This window comes from Ambystoma mexicanum, chromosome 14 (genome assembly GCF_040938575.1).
Source record: "Ambystoma mexicanum isolate Mex_15411 chromosome 14, UKY_AmexF1_1, whole genome shotgun sequence".
Lineage (NCBI taxonomy): Eukaryota > Metazoa > Chordata > Amphibia > Caudata > Ambystomatidae > Ambystoma > Ambystoma mexicanum.
Window position 1 is genome coordinate 81659706 of NC_090940.1, and position 17472 is coordinate 81677177.

The window sequence follows — 17472 nt, forward strand, 5'->3', positions numbered from 1 at the left end:
TTCCAAATGATGAAGAGATCATCGATGAAACGATACCAGCAAATTATCTGTGCTCTATATTTATCATATTGTTCAGCCCATGCAGTTGTAATTTCCCACCAGCCCATGTATAAGTTGGCATATGTGGGTGCCATACAGGATCCCATGGCTGTGCATGATCAGATTTTGTGAGGATGTGGCATCCATTGAGACGTTGGAGCATCATTTGACAGTGTGTCCCCAAACGCTCCTGTCTCGGTTTAAATATTTTAATACGTTTCTGTGTGACAAAAGGTCTTAGATTTCATCTTGCTTTTGGAATAAAATGTTATGGGGAAACAAGTATCGCTGATTATTGCTGCTACGAGATGCATTGAGGAAATGTTGAATTTATATTAGTATGCTTTTTTTCATCGTGAGAGCTATTTATTGAATGCAGGGGAACGTATTACAACTGGTTTGTGGTTTCTCATAGATCCAAATGAAACACGCTCCCTTCTGAAAGCCGGATGCATGCAAAACTGTTGTGGATTTGCTCGTAAGGCTCAGATAACAAGGTTCACGTCACCCTTAAAACATCACCTAATACTTTTTTTTTCATTGTTTAAGTTTTATTAAAGCAAAAAAGGTATAGTACCACAGTCCTCCATGCCACATACAACCTCTGTGGCAGGGGCATAATTTAACAGTTTTTGCAACTGCAGAAAACAGACATTAGATTGGTGCATAAATTAGAACACATCAGAAAAACCAAGAACATAACAAAGCAGTACAATCAAAGAAAATCCCAACAAAATCCAAATTAATCAGGTACAGTGTGGATGTCATCTGAAAACCAAGCTAGTGGTGTGGGCCTTATATGAGTGAGAAGGAGGCCATTTTATGGGGTCTATGGTGTATTACCGGGTTATCATGCCGACTCACAAATGTGATAAGGGGGCCCCATTCCACAAGGTATTGTGCCATCTCACCTTTAAGTGCTGCATCTATCTTACACATAGCAGCAACGAACCATACCCTTGTCCACCACTTCTTCACATTGTACAGTTGAGGACTTCCAATGTTTCGCTACAACGAGCCTTGCAGCCACCAAGAAGTGGGGTCTTACTATGTTTTAATGGAAAATGTTATTATGTGATCTGTTTGTATGTAATTGTGTAAGGTTTGCTGGAAACTATGTGCAAATAAATACAATAATAATAATGTTGGGCATGAAATCCTTCCAATGGAGAGGTTGACGGCTCAGGATCCAGATAGAAAAAATATATGCACACCCCATTGTAGATGCCCTGAGAATTAGATCTCCTAATGTGGAATGCAGCAGGTTTGAAGAAGGAGACAGAGGGACTGATGGCATTTTTACAAGTAGATTTATTTAAATAATAAGTAAGAAATCCTATCTATCACTAATAGTATGGTGTTTGCCCTACCTAACACAACATGAACTAGGACGCTCGTCATCAGTGGGATAGTCAAAAAGGCTCAATAGCCTCAGCCAGTCCCTCTTGGGATGGCTCCTGGCGATATTCTGAAAAAGTTCCTTTAGTTCTTCAAAGAGGCCCTTGCCCTTCTGGGGCTTGCCCTTTTCTACTGTGGGTACAGTTCCTTGTTTCGATGACCAGAGACTTTGGGTTTTCCTTTTCTCCTAGAAATGTCTCTATGTTGTTTCCCAACTTCTGGTATGCCTTGGGTCTTCCCCTGGCCTGTTTATTAAGTTCCACAGATAGTCCTTCTGTTTTACAGGGACGATTGGCCCGTTCCACTACTTTCTTTTCAACTTTCTTTTAGCTTCAAGCAGATATCTTTTCTACCGTATGATTGGTCCCCGGGTACTCTTCATTAGCTTTCCAACATTCACTTATACTGGGATGAGTATAATGGGACGAGCATGATTGATTCCTGTGTACTCTTCATTAGCTTTCCAACATTCACTTATATTGGGGCGAGTATTATTTGTTCCTGGTACTCTTAATTAGCTTTCCAACATTCACTTATACTGGGACGAGTATGGTTGATCCCTGGGTACTCTTCATTAGCTTTCCAACAGTCTCCATACATGCCAACCCACCCGATTTAGGCGGGAGAGTCCGCCTAAAATAACCATAGCCCCAATGCATTGCTATGGGAAAATGCATGTCTCCGATTTTCTTGGGGAAATCTCCCTCCAAGGTACGTCCCAATGTTGGCATGTATGCATTGATTTTCAAATGTAGGCAGGTTTGAAACCAGTTGCAGAGAGCAGGTAACTTAGTAAAGAGATACGGCACAGGATAAGCTTCTAGAGGCAATGACTCAATGACATTTTGGAAAAGTCGATACTTTTCCCTGGCTGGGATGTGGCATAAGGGAAGTTTGTGGGATGCAAACGAACCCCCCCACGATCACCCCCACCCCCAACATAATCAAATCTTGGCCTTGCCATCTCTAGAAATGGAAATGTTATTGTTTTTGTTAAGACAACATTTTGTTTAGTTCAAAATTCGAAAAGCTCACATACGTGTGGCAATTCATTTTGCAGACTAGGTGAATTGTAAATATTCCTGAAAACTCCGTGAAGGCCGAGGTTTCAGACATGAAAGGCTATATAATAATTCGTGTGCCTTTTATTTTTAGAGGCGATTGAGCTTTTCAAGAAAGCCTAAAGATCAATGTGCAGTCTAGGTTGAAGTAGTGCTTCCGGGTCGAAAGAGGCTGCTCTTCCGACCGTGCATCTTCAATGCTTTCCCCACCATTCACCTATTTTTGAAGGCTGCGTTTTCGGCTGGTCCAGTCTAGGGGGTCGTCAGTTCGTGTTGACACCCGAGGTCATCTGAACGCCGTGGCCAATACTGCCTTTTGTTGATGGTCTCGCTGCAGAGCGGAACTTTCGGTGGGATCCATGTTCCCGGGCGGACGAGTGTTATGGTGACACATGCTTTGAAAGCTGTGTGTGAATTTGTGGAGCCGGGCTCGCCATGGAGGCCGATTTGCTGGACACACTGGAGGCGTTAGGGTATGTGCGACGAGTGGGGTTCGTAACGGGGAAGAAAGAAGCGCTGTTCTTCGCAATGAATCGCGGGATTCAGACTTCTCTCTCGTGCTGCGCTGTTATTCTCCACGCCAGATAGTGATGGGGAGCGGGGAGACGTGGGATCTATAACAACACTCTGGCTGGAACGGGGGTGCTTACAAGAATGTGGAGCATGATCTAAGCCGGTGGCCAAAATGCAGTTTTGCTTTTAACTGGATGCAGATCTAACGATCATTTCTCATTCCCAAGGAAAGGCAGTGGTTTCAGATCGGTTTAAGTTGGACCACTCACACAGCAAACCCTCAAAACAATGTTGTTATCCAGATAGACTTTAATGTGATGACTGAAGCACATTGAGTACTCTGTTAATGTTAAAGGATATTAATACCGAGCACTATCACCACTGGAGTGGTCGCCTGACGCTCTGGCGGATCTGGAGAAAAAAATAAGGGCGGTGGGCTGGGGTATGTTAGTAGGACAAAGTTTGGAGAAAGAGCAAGGGAGCAGTGATGTGCTGTTGCCAGCTTCCGTTAGGTTAACACCGTTGGCTGAGCTTCTTGATGTGGTATCCGGTCGGTATCTGTTGTGTGTGGTTTGTTTGTTGTTGCAGTGTAGTGAAGTGCGTGCAGGTTACTGTGGCTTTAGAGGTATGGTTGTGTTTAGTTAGAGTTTGGATATGCAGAGGGGTGAGGTTTTAGTAGGGTTGGTTATTAGCATTGTTGTCTGAAGAGACACACACTCCTTGTGTGTGTCTTTCAAGGTTTAGATGAACGCCTTCCTTACAGTGATCTTGTTTCAGCATGGCGCAAGGCTGCCTCTCACCTCTCTGTCAATAAGTCACGCTAGTCAGTCTCTACAATTCTATCTTTGTTGTTACTCAGGCCAGTCCTTCCATCCCAGTCTGTGTGTGATGCAAACTGGTTCCCATGGATCTGTCTAGTTGTGACCCATGCCCTGGGTGCAACATCGTTCAGTCGTTACTATCATGTGCAGATTTGATGCAAGGCAATCACCACACCTATGTCTCAGTTGATTTTGGTTGTGTGTGTTAGTCCTTTCGGATGTAAGTCCATCCATCTCCAGAAATTCTGCTTGGGTTTCCTGTATGTCATTGTAGTGCATTCCATCTTCTACTTACTGGCTTAGGTGCAGGTTTCTTAGTGTAGCACTAGTGGTCTCGTTTTGGCTATTGGGTTTGCTTATATGGTGGGGTTGGATTTGAAGATGGCTATCTTGTGAACGTGAGGTAATTGTTGAATAGTGTGGAAGAAAAGTTGCGTTGGATTGGCAGTTTACACATGATATGTTGTCATGTCTGGCAGGAGGATGCTGGGTAGTGGGTTAGGTTGTTGTGCTTGCTGTCTGTGTCAGCATTGTTAGCTATTGTTCTGTCCTGATTGGATTGTCGCTTGTGGTTGGTTCATCCTTGCATTGTCAATTTAGTTCTTGCGGGTGGTCCCCTTCTCTGTTGGTTCTCAGTTTTATCTGTCCCTCTGCTTGAAAGGGGGCTGGAATGGATAAATAAACATTAGATTCCATGCTCAAAACTAAAGGCATTTATTAAGCATTTAACGAGCATTCGCACTGCTTCCAAATACCATATTTAAGCATTTAATAAGATCTCTCCAGACATGTACAGTGCATGAAAAATGTAAATAATACAAGCAGTAAGTGAGGTTTTTCTTAGTGTTTTCCTCAATGTTTAGAGTATAGATGAACTGCTTGTAGAAGAGAATTGCTTCTGACTGTTTGGGAAGGTTACATGTGATTATAACTAATGAAAAAATAACAAATACAAGTCTACCCCCCTACCCCCCTTTTAATAATACTTTTTCCCCCACCCCCAAAATCACTATTCCTTCTCACAACCCCATTTTTAGATTTTTTCAAAGTTATTTATTTATTTTTCCCATTTGTTATTTATTTCATTCGTTTTGTATTCAATATTATCACTGCAAACCTTTGGGAACTATTAGTTAAACATGTTAACTACTTGGTAAGTGTTATAGAGAAAGGTCTGCTTAACATTTCTCAATCCAGAGTTTACAGTGAAATGTACAGTGTCTTTGTGTATGTGCATTGTACAGCAGCAGCACCCAGATGGAACTCTTTTTGTAGTGGTAGGTGGGAAAGGTACGGTATGATGGGACAAGTGACTGCTTGTTGAAGTCTTGTCTCCAAAATGGAAGGCAGAAAAAAAGTTGGTGGGAGTGGGGGGCCCATGTTCAAGGCAAGCCTGTGGGCTGCAGTCCAGTGGAGAGGGTGCGTGTCTTGGTTTCCAACAAGTACCCGAATGTCCTAGTAGTCCAGTTTCATGGACCAAGAGAGTTGTTGGCACAGTAAGTCTTCCTCTTCCCATCAGTACAAGACGGCTCGAATATGCTTCCATTTTACATAGTCCTTTTGATGTCCTGCGTTTGGGGTGGTTGTGTGACATCTTATCTTCAAATCTCCATGCGCAGCGCTGGCCAGCTATGCAGGTTGTTGTATCCTACTGTTATTACAGCTTTTGCCATTGCCTATACTGTAGCTGTGTAATGGTAGGTAGAGTGCTGTGTAGTGTTGAGGTTGGTAGAATGTGTATGGAGTTCTAAGCAGGATGCGGACTGGACGAGGAGTTAACATGTATTTGTGGGGCCTGTAACTATGATCTTACCTTCATAATAAACAGGTGGACTGCTATCCAACTGCCATATTGTGATCACTTCACAGGCCAACACGAAGAACATTATATTTTGCTCATACCCAGGTGCATTGTAAATCTACAGTACACTTTTTTTCCTACAGAAAACCGTAATTCTCAAAGTGCACACATTTCTCTGTCTTCACCTCAAGGCTGAGAGAGAGCATACCAAAGGAATTCCTGGAACCATATAGGCTGGATAGCAGCCGCACACCTGGAAGTGCAATGCTATTGACGTAGATTGTGTGGGTACCCACTGCACAGTGCATTCTGCAGCCTGCAGTCGGTACATTAAATTAGCTTCATAGGACTTTGGAGGTTCGCCTTTCAGGCTTAGTCAACCAATGGGGCATCTCCCCATCACCTAAAAAGGCCAGAATGTCTGTGTTCTGTTCAGTTGATTTGTGGCAGCATGTGTGTGTCCTGAGGGAACAAACTTGCAAATGGATTACAGGATTTTGATGAAAAAGAAATGCGTGTACTAGGACGCACACAGAGGATAAATGACTTTTGGGAGGGGACAAAATGGCATGAGAATGACACCGTAAGATCCTATTTTTTAAATAATGTCTCAGTAATTGCTGATTGCTCCATTCGTACCTATTGCGTCCCCTCACCCCTCCATTCCATTCATACAAGCTCCTCTGCTTGCACACTTGTATCCCCCCGCACTCCTCGGGCGACCGTTATGTTTAGCACTCTGTTTCTTTCCAGCTACAATGTTATAAAATCCCACACATGCATGCATGCATGCATGCATACATAAGAGTGCAGACGAGAAGGACATCTAAGTAGTTTCCAACTCCCCCAAGATCCCTACGTTGTATACAGGGACATTAATCGGAGGAATCATCATTGACCTTTGAGCGGTTTGCCTCAGGTGAGGCATCCAGTGGGGAAAGGGCCCAGTCAGCTAAGTTTTCTAGAAAAGAGGGACAGTTTTAGGTATTTGGTTAGATGGACCAAGAGCTAGGGGGTTGATGAAATGAGGACTTCCCTTTGACATGCTAGATGAAAGACTTCAAGTAACTTTCTTTCTCCCTCTGACTCCAGCTGGCAGAGTTCAAATACCCCTGGATGATTGGGGAGTTGAATGGTCTTGAATTATTTCTATCTGGGGAGAGATATACAGACCGATTCATGGAATTAATGTGTGCTGAAATTTTCGGCGAAAGCATGCGCAGCGCAAGTGCGAAAATCGCAGCGAAACCCGCGCACAGCGATTCATGGAAGTCCGTGCGCGTGTAAATCCCTGGATGTGTGCTAAAATTCTGCGTGGCGCACGCTGGCGCACACGTCTCCTAACCACGTGCGCTAAGTGCACATAGCGCAGCGCACACAACAAAAGTAGGTGGAACAGGGGGCGTAACATGCGGAATGGGGAACAACGCATGAAAATGTGGGCGTCAAGGGGGAAGTACAGGAGGCAAATGCACGTCTACAACACGTATTCATGGAATGGAACGGGGCTAATGCGTGCCCCAAATAAGACACGCTAATCCGGAAACACGTACGCCAGCAGGAAGCAGGCGTACATGGACCCGTGCAGCATAAAAGTGCGCGCAAACAACAAACAAGCTCAGACGCCAAGATGAATATACCGTTCCTAGCAGCAGTGGTCGTGGGATACCGCAGGAGGAGGATAGTCAGGACCAGAATGTTAACACCCAGAACCAGTCTTTTTGGGATGCCTGATGACCAGGTGTATGGGAGGTACAGGTTCCCACCTCACATAATACTAGACCTGGTGAGTGAGTGGGAGGATGACCTCACATCACCCACCCTGTGCTCCTAAGCACTCAGCCCCCTGGAGAAGGTCCTCAATGTACTGCACTTCTTGGCCACTGGATCATTTCAGCGGACAAGTGCTATAGTTGGGGGGGAGGGTGTCGCAGGGGGGAGGGTGTCGCAGGCCATGCAGTCACGCTGCCTACACCAGGTGTTGGCCATCGTGACTGCACGCCCATCAGTCCGCAGGCACATATACCTGCCCAGAACACCTGCAGAAAGGCAGGCTGCCGTCCAGTATTTCTACGGTGTGGCACAATTCCCCAAAGTGCTAGGTGCCATTGATTGCACCCATGTGGCTCTACGTCCCCCCAGGGCATCTGAGCACATCTATAGAAACCGCAAGCACTGGCATTCCATCAACGTGCAGGTAGTATGTGATTCCAAGGGACCAACCTCAGTATATGCCAACTATCCAGGGTCCACTCAAGACAGTTTCATTTACATAATGTCAACCCTAAACCGGGACCTAGAAGCTGGGCGGCATGGCGATACATAGCTGCTTGGTGAGTATAAATGCCACTGCACATGCATGCATGTCAGATACTGAGTAATGTCACAACCCCACTAATGATACCCATCACTACCTCCCCAGGGGACAGTGCCTACTCTCTGAGCACCCACATGATGACGCCAATTCGGAACCCCACCACGCCACCCGAGGTAAGATACAACACAGCCCATATTGCAACCCGGGGCATAGTGGAGCACACATTCGGAGTGCTCAATTCATGCTTTCGCTCCATTGACCGTTCTGGTGGGCAGCTGTTATACGCTCCCCCAGTAGTGTGCAGGATCATAGTGGCAGCATGTGTCCTGCACAACGTTGCAACACGCCGGGGCCTGCCAGTGGACATGGTTGTGCCCCCACATCCCCAACCACATGCACGCCCGCCTGCGCATGGGAGGGGAAAGGTTACGTGGTGAGGCAGCCCGTACGTAGCTGGTGGCTAATTACTTCACATGAAATCACACCCCTGTGGAGTGCACACAGCCCTGGCACATAACAGCTGACAATCACTGATGATGACATAAGGGACAGTCAACTGTCACAACCATACCAGCCTGAGATTGTTCACCTGGAAGTGTTGTGTGCATCCCTACCTACCCAAACACCACCAATGCTGTGTCATCAAAAGATATACATCTATGCTGCTAAATTCATTACCCCCTTGCTAAATGCAACATGAGAACAGCGCCATGTCACCCAACCCCTCCCCAGCTCCACCACCAAACACACCATGGCATGTCATGCAATGTGAAAGCAAACAAAGCAATGCACAAGACCTGCCACAAGTGTCACAAAGTACATTGTCCCTAATGGAAACTGCCCACACACAATATGCTCCCAGTCATTTATAACTAACAGCACACATTACCAAATACTTACCACCAACACAATGCTGCAACAAACCATGGAAAAATGCAAAAACATGACAGTACTAAATTCAAGTAGTGGTAGTCTTACAACCTGAATACGCCAGCACATTGACCCCTTCCAAGAGTGTTGCTGCCAAGCAAATGTCTCAGTGTACTGCATACAACATGAACTGCATCTGCAAAGGAGACTGCCTTGTGAAGACCTGAGGAAGGAACCTGCAAATTCGGAGGAAGACATGGATGCACAAGCACATATCAATACACCATGCAGTGTACAATACAACAACAATATCCACTAGGGATGTCTACACAGTATTGACTACAGACTGCCCACACAGCTCATGGGAGCCCAACGTCACTGTGCAATTCACTGTCACTTGGTCACACCTTTTGCAAGCCCATGGAAATGGGAAGCAGGAGGGGTGTGTGTGTCTCACGAACCCAAGCATCTAACCCAGCCGGAATACAGTGGATGCCCATGGGAGCCACACAAGGCAACACACTGTTAAAAAAAAAATGGCCATGTGGGGACCGGGGGGGGGGGGGGGTGGGGGGGTGGGGGAGGCCACCCAGGAGGTTCGAGGACAGGGTGCGCACCAACACCCACCTGCGTGGATGTTGCGAAAAAAAAAAAACCTCAATGGGCTCATGACCTGCACGGCTATGCCATTGTGGGAGAACTGCTGTCGCTCTGCTCATCCTCTACTGCTGCATCAGGAGGTGGTGGCACTATGGGAGGCAGCCCACGCAAAGCCCTGGTATGGTCCTCCATGGCAGCAAGCTTGCGGGTCTGGAAGGTCTGATTCTGGAGGATTAAAGTGCGGAGATCCCCATGCAGCACATCACGGGTTGCCTGCATTTCTGCACGCATGGCCTCGCGTGATGCCTGGATCTCCTCACGTGTTGCATGCAGCTCAGCTGAGAGCGAACGTGTGAGCTGCTCCAGCTGCTGTTCTGCCCTTAAATTACTGGAAGCCTCAAGTTCAACCAGAGTCTGCCTGAGGTTATGTAGTTCTACCCTCAGGGCTTCCCTGTGGCCCTGGGACTATATTGATATGGATTCGCGCAGAGTCTCCAGTGCCGCCCGTCGGTCCCTGTTGGACGCCAACATGTCTTCCCTGTGTGATTGGCAAATGGAGTCTGTTGCCTGCTGTTGTTGCTCCATCTGCCTTTCAGGGGGGATAATGGAAGTGGCCACCCTCTCCATTGCCTGAGCCATCATTTCTACTGATGCTGCCTGTTGGGTTGCCATACCGTACATGGAGTCTTCCCATACAGTATTGCCTGGTGGCGCATGGCCACCGCGTCGATGGGCACCACACCTGTTTGGGGCAAGGCGATCTGCACCTTGCTGTGCTGGCACTGCCTGAGGCTGCAGGACTGCATTCCCCCTCTGATCTGCTGGCCCAGGAACAGGATCGGATGCTGTGGAGTGTGACCCTGCATCCGTAACCGCCAAAGGCGGACCTACCTACACTGACATCACCATAGTGGGTTCTACCCCTGGTGCAGGTGGGTTGGACAGAACAGAATCCCTGCCAGAAACACTTACCTGCGACGGCACATAAGTCTCATCATCCGATTCAGCACCTGAATAGAGGTCTGGGGAGGTGCACCCAGAGACACCCCATGGTCTGCAGTACCATTGGGTTTTCACTCGCCACCACACCACGTCCCCCACTGGTGCTTGGTCGTGCCTGAGATTCCTCCTGGGTCTGCACCATCTCCTCAACCTCAACAGCATCAAGTGCGTCATGACCTGCAAAAACATGAAGGACAGCAAATGGAAATAGGCATGAGCACCATAGCACACATATAGGCCATGACAAGCCAGAGATCCAGTACATGATTTACACATGTCCCACATGACTATAACCCTGCCATGCATGCACTGTCGAAGAGTTGGAAGTGGAGTCAAAAAGGCAGACATTGTTGAGAGTAAGATGGAAAAGCAACACATTTGCAGCATGTTGGATAGCGCTGGCATCACACATCAGGCAGTGAGTGGCATGTCCCATACACATACATGACACATGCCACCACACAGATGTCATGTAGCATAGCCACAATAAATTACAAAACTACAGCAATATGTCAGTGAATGAGTACTGTCACACATCCATGTCACATCGACATGATGCAAAGATTAATGCTGAATAGTATTGCTAAATATGCATGTGCCACACACTGAAACACATCCAGTGTCCAATAATGCAGTCATTGTGGGCTGATCAATGGTTGGTCACTTTAACATTACAGGAAACATTTGTCATGTTCCACATGCAAACAGGCCCTAATAAAAAATGTCTGCAGCCCAATACTCCATCGGCCTGAATGGTGTAATCATTAACATAACCAGGTAAAAATAGTGGCCCAATGTGGGCTGTAAACAATGACCGAAGCATATCACAAATGTTGCAATAGGGCAGAAAAATGCATAGTAAAAATGGGAGAGTGGAAACAATTAGCCTGAATGAACACTTACAAAATCTGAACAATGTAGTTGCAAGATGACAGTTCAAGTTAAAGTGCACTAATGTGGGCCTAATTGGCAACTGTGGGCAGAAGGGATACAGTCATACCCAAATCCAATGCACGTGAATGTATATGGGTGACCCATAACACTCAGGAGTACACACCCTCACCTGGCACTCAATCAGAACCTGTCACCCAAACAACATACACATGGACTACACACACACGCATGGGCACTCACCGGACAATGCGTCGTAATCGGTTAGATCTCCCACACCTTGGATCTGTTCCTCTGTGTTCGAAGGTCCCAGCAGCAGACTCATGTTCAGTGAGTTCGTTGTCCTCTTGTGGATACCCACCGCCAGTCACCAGAGTAGCGGCATGATTTGAGTCCAGCTTGTTCTTTGCTCTGCGTTTCAGGTCATTCCACCGCTTGTAGCAGTCATCAGCTGTGCGCCTCACAAATCCAAGGGCACTTATGCGGTCCGCGATGGTCTGCTTGTGTGCCCTACGTTGACCAGGTGTGGTCTTGCACCCTGTAGTCACCAACATTTTGCGGCTATGTGCTGACACATAGGTCACAAGTGCATAAAGTTCGGGGTCATTAAGGCTAGGCTTCCTTCACGTGCCGGACTGTGTAGCCGTGTCTGGGGTCTCAGCCTGTAGTGCCAGAGCACCCTTCTTCCTCTTCTTCAAAGGTGGAGCAGAGCCTGAATGGCTTGCGCCGCTCTGGTCAGTAGGGGCAGAAGCGCAGGTGGACTGGGTACTGGGATTGTGCGAATGCACAATGACCATAGGTTTTGGTGTACGCATTGGCTGAAGTGTGATGTTGGCAGGGGCAACGTCACTTTGATGGACCAGGACCGACACTGTGCCAGCTGGGAGACTCAGAGCTGGGGTGGATAGAGCTGCAGCCTCTCCACCCTGCCTACTTGGGGCAGCAGATGACATCGCTGCCCCAGATCCACGTGGCCTGGTGACACCAACTTGACCTGGAAGTCAGCCTGGGAGTCATCCTGTGCCAGTCAGGTGCCACAATGGGCTGGTCCAATGAGGGCTGAGCTGGGATGGTGTCAGCCACGTTTCCCTCAACCATGGGGGGGGGCATGGGTGTCCCTGATTGGTCCTCCACACATGGGGGGTCTAGGGGCACCCTGCAAATCATGGCCATGTCCCCTACCGTGCCCACTATGTCCACCTTTTGGAGGTCGGCCACCTTTGCCTCCCTTACTGCTTGGTCACCTCCCAACCATGGTACTGATGATGTTGTGCGTATGGGAGTAGCAGTAAACAATTGTCCTGGGCAATTGGGGGTGAAAGGGGTAGGGTACTAGATGGAATTCGTACCCTAGTGCTCTAGCAAGGCTGTCTGTGACCCCTGGGGGAAGATGACGGGTCACGCAACGCACAGGCACCCCGAAAACAAAAATGAACGTGCACGCAACCCCTCGTAGACCACGTGCGTGGAAAAATTAACCCGCACTACGCTGTGGCACCCAGAAACACAAAAACAAGCGTACGCGTGTTACACGCAGCCTACAATGACCTCTGAAGGGGTACGCGGCACATGGGGCAAGCATAGTTGGTAAATGCGAGCGCGACTAACCGTCTGCCTGGAAAAAGAAATCTGAAAAAAAAACGCGCGCGTGTAGGCAACACCCCCGCCAAAAGAAGAACTGTATGCTGTCTGAGGAGACAAGACAAAAGAAGAAGTGAAGGCTGTTTGAGGAAAAGGGTCCAAAAAAATAAAGAACGCTGTCAGAGGTAACAGGAGTACGAACTTGAAGCGCTGTGAAGTAATCGCGTGTGAACCGTCAAGAAGTACAGAATTCACCCACTCGCTCTCCACGAAAAGCACGTACAAGGGAATGGGGTCCTACACGTACCTTTTCAAGCGGCCCACACATACAGCGTCACTTGCGCGTGTATGCGCTAAGGCCCTTTCCTCCAATTACACGAGCTGACACTCGGACGTGCAGTTTTTGGATGTGTATGATGAACATGCACCCGTGTTGATGGAAACGCCTGCGCACGTCACTTAAGCGCGTACGCCCTTTCCTTGGATTACATGCACTCACCCGCAGTTTTTTTTTCCATGCGCACTGAACCACTATGCCCACGTCATGAGGGAAACGCCCGCGCGAGTCACGTCACAGAAACGCTTACGTGCTAAGGGCCTTTGGTCCAATGAAACTGCGTACGTGTGCTGACGCGCGAAGGGCCTTTCCTCGAATTACACGCTGACGTGCAAGATTTTCATGTGCCAAATTACTATGAAGCTGGCCACGCAACAACACACGGAAGACCACGCTCCTGCCCAGAAGGCTGAATAACTGCCCCCCAGAGCCCTGAGCACGCTCCCACCTGCCATCTACTGCTGCCTGACTGCCTGCTGCCCACGTGCCATGCTATTTTCTGCCTGCACGTTAGCCAGGGGTGCAGTTGCTTTGACCACCCCTGCTGGAACCGAAGACTCCTGACTGGGATACCATCGCTCCACAGCCCAGCCCCAGGTCCCAGTTGCCCACCCACTCCTGCCTCTGGGGTTGCCATGTCGGGCACAACACCATCTGGCACCACTGGAAACCCCCAGCCAGAGAGGCAGAGGGCCACCAGCTTCAGTGCCAGGGAAGTTGGTGTCCTGGTGGAGCAAGTCCTGGGGCAGTATGATGCCCTCTTTGGAAGTTTGTGCGCCGACAATGAAGGACGGACCAGGATCTGGATGGACATCGTGACTGCCATCAACACGGAGGGGGTGGCAGTCCGCGACTTACAACATGTCAAGAAGCGCTGGGAGGACTTCAGGTCCAGGACCCTCAACAAGGCCCGGCGCCTCTTGAAGGCAGCGGATGCCAAGGGGCACCGGGGCCACCTGTCCGACCACCAAATGTGGGTCCTGGAACACATATGCCCACCGCTCCACGTCCAGGTCCTTGAGAGGCAGACCCGTCTGGAGTCGAGCGGTAAGTGTACATGCATACTGATTGGACGCTGTAAGTGTGGTGTGCCAGTAGTGTGCAGGTTGCACATGTGTTTTCATAGGGCCATGTAGGGATGTGTATGAACAGGGGCGTGAGGCTGCCACATGTGAGTCCTCTTAGGTGTGAGACACATCGATGGTGTATGTGTTGGTAAGCATGCTGTGCAAATGCAGGTGTGGGAGCACACATGTTTGAATTTCTGTGTATGTACGTTGGCATGGTTGTGGTGTCACACATGGATGGTGGTTCCTGCTGCATGTATCTGCATTGTGTGCATGTGTGTGTATTTGACAAGTGTGCAACTGTGATGCAACATGGATTCACGTGACACTGATATGTAGAAGGCTGAATGATAGATGTGACATGTATGGCGAACGCATCACTGTGACAGTTGGAGGAGATGTACACATGCATGGAAGTGTGGTGGCGTGTGTGCATGTCTAGTGCACGCCCTGTGTTTCTTGTGATGCCAGGCTCACCTTCGGCTGTTCATGCTGTTGTATGTGTATGGATTTTGCTGCCTGGTGCAATATTGCTGTGGAAATGCTCATGTGTGTGAGTTGAAATTACATGTGTGTCGTGGAGTGTGATGCCATGTCTGAAGTTTGACACTGCCACTCATGTGCAACTGTCGTGTGTATCAGTCCATTGTACAGTGCCCTGATGTTAGGCAGAAACCTGTGCAGTTCCCTTGGGGACCACTGCAAAAGATTTAGGACTACAGGTATAGCAGTAAACCCACTTGGTAGCAGTCTGCACCACCCAGATTTACCTGGTAGCTGTGGCTGAGCAGTCAGACTTCCCTCAAGAAGAGTTAGGCAGTATGCAAAGTATACACAATAGGTACTCAAATACAATAGCACAAGCAAACACTGACCAGAGCTTGGTTTCAAAAGTATATAGTTATTTATTTATTAAACACACATAAGTTGAAATCACTCTAGCAAAATATAGTAAAAACACTTCAAACACAGTTATAATGAAAGCAGTTTCAACCCTTATTCCTATCTAGACAACTCTAGGTTAACACCACATAATTAAAACAGAGGTGAGCGCTTAACGTTAGATGACACTCTAGTAGGTTCAAGAAAGGGGTAAAAAGAAACAGAAATGGGTTAAACACACCACTCTAAGGTCCAGAACACTTGCAATAGGCTCAAAGAAGCATAAAGTCACAGGTGAGCAAAAGTCACTAGGCAGGGCCCACTCTTAGAGTAGCCGGAGCGAAAAATGTGCCCAAGATCACACTGTTATTAGGGATTCAAAGTCTTGCAAAGAGTTAGAAAGAATTTAGAGTGGCTTAGAAAGTTTAGCCAGGGTGTTCCAGGCACTCCCAGGTTCGAAAGCCGGGGGCTAAATCTACCCCGTACAGTCGGTGGCAAGGGAAGCCAGGCGGAACACGGTACCTTAAGCGGAAAGGATCCTCCAGCGGTGGCAGTAGTTCCAGGCAGTGGTAGCAAGGCTCGACGTCGGTCAGGGGAGAAGAAGTTCTCGCTGAAGAGCAGAAGAAGAGGGTCGTTGCACTGCCCGGGAAGAAACCAGCCGCGGAGTCCTCCGGTTAAAGGGTTGTACCGACTTTCGTGGTTGGGGTAAAAGTGGTGGGGTTCCGGTTGCCGGGGTGCTTGGCACTGGCAAGGCGGCCACGAGATACCTCGAGAAGCGGAAAGAAGGTGAAAACCGGTTGTCCCCACCAGTCAAGGGAAGGAGCCACTCCGTTAAGAGTTCTCCTCGGTCGTCGGGAAAAGTGGTGAGACGGTTCAGCAGGGCTCCACCGGGTGGTGTCGTCGAAGCAGGTCGGCTCAGCTCTTCCCTCGTCGGATTCTTGGTCCTGTGGCGACTTCTAAAGTTCCAGTCCCCAAAGCCCTGCTTTTATGCAGCAAACCCCCATTCACCCAGCCTAGCTGTCACTCAAACATGCTAAGTGGTGAGCCGGCCGGCTCACCACTTGGGCCAATCAGGACGGAATGCGACTTGAGTTACCAAGGTAACTCAGTCCAGGGTGCCTAAATCCCCCTCCACCCCTCCTAAGTACCCCAGACAGAGTGGCACCACTTTGGAGGGCTTCTGTGGAGAAGCCCGCCAAAAGTGGAACAAAGGGCTCCACTTTGGGTCAGAGTTACAGAGGCGAACGCCAACGCCATTTTAGAATCAAGTTTTGGCAAAAAGTCCCAACCGGAGTTATAATAATAAATATATAAACCGGCGGTATGTTTAAGGCTACCGTAAATAAATAATTAAATGTGTTAGCCTAAAACAATGGGAAATCCCATAGGGAAATATTCGCGGTCGAATATAAAAAGTAGTTTCCACTGCCACCAGCCAAAACTCGATCAGGGGGGACGGAGACGTGCCCCCTCGACTAACAGACCCTGGGGCAATCGAATTGCCCCAGCCAGTACGTCCACAATATGATGGTTTGTACTGGTTCTGTTCAGGATTCAAGACTAGCAAAGTCTTTGGTGACTTTACATGCCCTGGGAGACAGTAGTCAGTCCCAGGGTATGGAGTCTATGTTGGGGAGTCCCTAGGACACCCCTGGGTCACGGCACAGAGGGTGCTGTGTAACCCACATCACAAAAATACATGAGGCCCTATGGAGTAAAAGACCCCATAGCCCATTCAACACAAGGTTTAACCAAGAAAACACACTTCAACATGTCCAAGAGTGAGGGTAAAAGAGTCTCACTCTTGGCAGGAGAAAAAAAAGAAACCCCAGAAATCCAGCAAAGCTGCTGGGGGACTCACTAGGTAGGGAAATTCAGCCTAAACAGAGAATTCTCCCTAACACCTGATGTCTGTGTTTTATCTCTCCCTGTCTGCAGCGTCAACTGATGAAGAGGGCGAAGAGGGTGCTGTGGAGCACAGCGGCAGGGATCGCACCACCAGCAGGAGACGCAAGGCCCGGCTCCCCTCCCAGATTGTCATCTTGTCGGGGAGTGAGGACTCTGGCACCGCGTCCCAGGCCGCAGCTGCCGAGGGTAGGTCCAAGAGGTGGAGGTCGGAGGTGGACTCCTCAGCAGCAGAAGGGGCAGCTCAGACCCCACAGGGTCCAAAGGAGGAAGATGGCACAGAGTCATCCAGGTTGGTGGGGGGTTTGGTGGAGGTGGAGGCCACGGAAGGGGACACACACAGGGTCTGGAGGTGGGCTTTCCACTGGTGCTAGTGGTGCAGGGACA

The 17472-nt window shown here is 48.7% G+C and overlaps 1 protein-coding gene across 1 annotated transcript in view; it reads left to right on the forward strand.

Annotated features, from left to right (window-relative positions):
* The first annotated feature begins 2673 nt into the window (after window positions 1-2673).
* FAM98B (family with sequence similarity 98 member B) overlaps window positions 2674-17472 on the forward strand; it is a 308354-nt gene continuing 293555 nt past the window's right edge. The window contains exon 1 of the mRNA XM_069638554.1: window positions 2674-2971. Within this exon, the coding sequence (XP_069494655.1) occupies window positions 2934-2971 (38 nt within the window). The 5' untranslated portion in view covers window positions 2674-2933. The remainder of the gene's footprint in view (window positions 2972-17472) is intronic.